The 2,734-nt window shown below is 41.4% G+C and overlaps 1 protein-coding gene across 1 annotated transcript in view; it reads right to left on the reverse strand.

Annotated features, from left to right (window-relative positions):
* Nucleotides 1–2,734, reverse strand: part of MYRFL (myelin regulatory factor like) — a 71,858-nt gene that overhangs the window by 61,224 nt on the left and 7,900 nt on the right. Inside the window, exons 3-4 of the mRNA XM_025208013.1 lie at nucleotides 377–444; nucleotides 28–289 (exon numbers count right to left, since the gene is read on the reverse strand). Coding sequence (XP_025063798.1) covers nucleotides 28–289; nucleotides 377–444 — 330 coding nt within the window. The remainder of the gene's footprint in view (nucleotides 1–27; nucleotides 290–376; nucleotides 445–2,734) is intronic.

Genomic DNA, 2,734 nt, shown 5'->3' on the forward strand with positions numbered 1-2,734 from the left:
CCCCCCCATAATAGTATTATAATTTACCCAGTAGAAGCATAAGGAGGTCTTGGCTGAAGGTAAGAATAATTTAAATTCAAACAGTTGGATGATGTTGAGTTACTCCAGGGAGCCACAGGATTGTCTGTCTTCAGAGAGCAGTCTTGAAGAACATCACCGGGATGTCCAGTGGAATTGGCATCGGAGAAATTCTCAGAGAATCTGCAAGGAAACTTACAGGGCGCCCCTACAGAAGGGAACGGGAGTGAAGGCCGCAGTCCAGTGGACCACGCAGCATCGTAATGTAAAGCTGCAAGGAACACAAATGAAGTGTAAACATCAAGGGAGTAAAACGCATCCTTTCAAACAAGGTAAAAGTAGAAGTTGAACAACCCACCCTTCAGTTGTGGGGGAGAACATGGTTCTGATCCCGAGTCTGGCGGAGAATCTGGTAACCGACTCTGCCTAGTAGAAACAAGAGGGACATTTTTAATTTCCATGATTAAAAAAAACAAACAAACAAACAAGAAATTATAGCTTATAATCACTCTAAGCGGCAGGGGACAAGTGGGGAACCAGTTACAAGCACTGACATGCTAGGGGGATGTGGAGGCCCAGAAAATAGCAGTTGCCACTTCCACCCAGGGGGGCAAAACTGACCTGTAGCACCTCTGCTTTACACTGCCTCGAACTACACAAGTGACATAACACAGAGACTGGGTTGGCATTGATCCTTGGGCTTCTTATAAAAGCAGGTCAACCTGTGGCACAGGTGCCACAAGTGGCATGGGTAGCCTCTGTGTGTGGCACACAGCACATCAGGGAGGGGATGGGCGGTACACTGGCAGATAGGGCACGAAGCAGAAAGCAGAGCAGCAGATCAGGCAGGGAACACAGGACTGGGAGTAAAAGGTAGAGCAGGTAGGAGAAGGGGATTGGAGTAGCATTTGGGGAATATGCAGAGCTAATTTGTGGCATGCCTGCCAAAAAGGTTGGCCGCCATTGCTCAAGAGTATGGATGAAAGATTAACAATATCTTCTTCAGCAGTCTTTACCATACTCTAACCAGGTTTTTTTGGCTGATATTCTACAGCAGCTGGGAAGTTTAACTGATTTACTCCATAGGCCTCTAAAACTTTGGCGGTGTGGAAATTAAGAGAAGCAAGCAAGGGACACAGAGGAAACAGTATACTATAGAGTGTAGTGGAAGAGGACAAAAACTAAACTAATATGCTTGATTCTAAATTTAATTTAGATTGGGACTGCAGCAAACTCACCAGAAATGCCAGGGAACTTAGAGCCAGTTTTCAAGGCCAGATCTGGCCATTTATCAAGGTCCCAGGGCAATCTATTTTGCTAGCTTTTTATCCTATACCCTTATATAATTGTTCAGTTCAATTTGGAAGAACTAATTAGTTGAGAGAATATTTTTTTGCAAACCAAAAATCTTTATGATCAGGAATGATCAAGATTCTTGGTCTTTACACACAGCATGGCTGAAGCAGAGTCAAAAGTAGGTGAACTTCTTATGAAAATAATTTGTCTTCATGTACTTGTCTTAAAATATACTGTATATTGAACTCCAGCATCACTTTTTTAATATATGGGAAAGCTGCCCAGAGGAAGTTTGGATCATTTTAAAAATCTGAATAAATAAAATAATAACTTATATTACTAAGGGTGTCTTGTTAGGCATGTAATTATACAGAAAAAAAATTGCTAATATCACACACCATTAAATGAAACCTGTGACACCAGCATCCATTAAGATGACCTGCTTAGCTATTGCCAAGTTCACGTAAGGTTTGCTTTTACCGCCATGGCACAGAGCTGTATATACAAGAGACTGATCTCACAGCAAATGGTCTGTTAATTGACATGTAGCTGTATCAGTACCTCAACAAATAAACTTGACCTCTCCGACAGTTGCATTTGCACAGTACAAATGCCAGTGGTACCCAATGTCTACTAATTTATCTTCCAATTCCTTGTTGTCCCAATCCCAGTAAATTCCTGGTATCCCAGTTACAGTGCTTTACTTAAGTGAGGAATTAGGTATTTTAATACAGCAACTGTGTAGGAAAACAGAGAAGCAGTTATGAGCTCAGCAATAACTCAAAGAGCCATGGATATTACAGCCTCGATGGAAGAACACTGGCTAAGAACCAAGAAGTTTCATGGGACCTATAACTTAATTCTAAACTGATCCAATACCCAAGCACAGGAGATGAAAGTTTTAACATTTGCAGAAAACAGTCAGAAAATGTGACTTCTGCCGAGTTCTCCATACAGGCTTGTAATTTTAAAAGTATCCACTGAGAGATGCTTGTGGACAGTTTGCTTTCAGTCGTATATATTTTTATTTCATTGAAGATTTTATTGGGCAAGTGGGCGGGCAAGGTAGGGTGGCAGTGTGCGCGCATGTATTGGAATACAACTGTCTGTCTCTTTTACTGAAATAGCCAATTCTATACCAGAGAGCACACTAAGCAACTCCCTTGGTGGACTACTCACAACAACAAGCAAATGCGCAAGTCCTCATTTGCAAAACCAAATTGCTCATGGAGGGAAAATAGATACTACCTTATATAATCCCCAGGCCACTGTGAGGAAAACAATTTACTGCAAGGGAAATGGATCCTCCATAACTGCCAATGTGCATACATTTAGGTGCAATAAAAGGAAGCTAAAGTGTAGTAATGTAGTTCAATTTTAGCATGTTACCATGCTTTAGTTTCATCTGTTATAGGGAAAG

This window comes from Alligator sinensis, unplaced genomic scaffold, assembly GCF_000455745.1.
Source record: "Alligator sinensis unplaced genomic scaffold, ASM45574v1 scaffold506_1, whole genome shotgun sequence".
In the NCBI taxonomy this organism is placed as follows: Eukaryota; Metazoa; Chordata; order Crocodylia; family Alligatoridae; genus Alligator; species Alligator sinensis.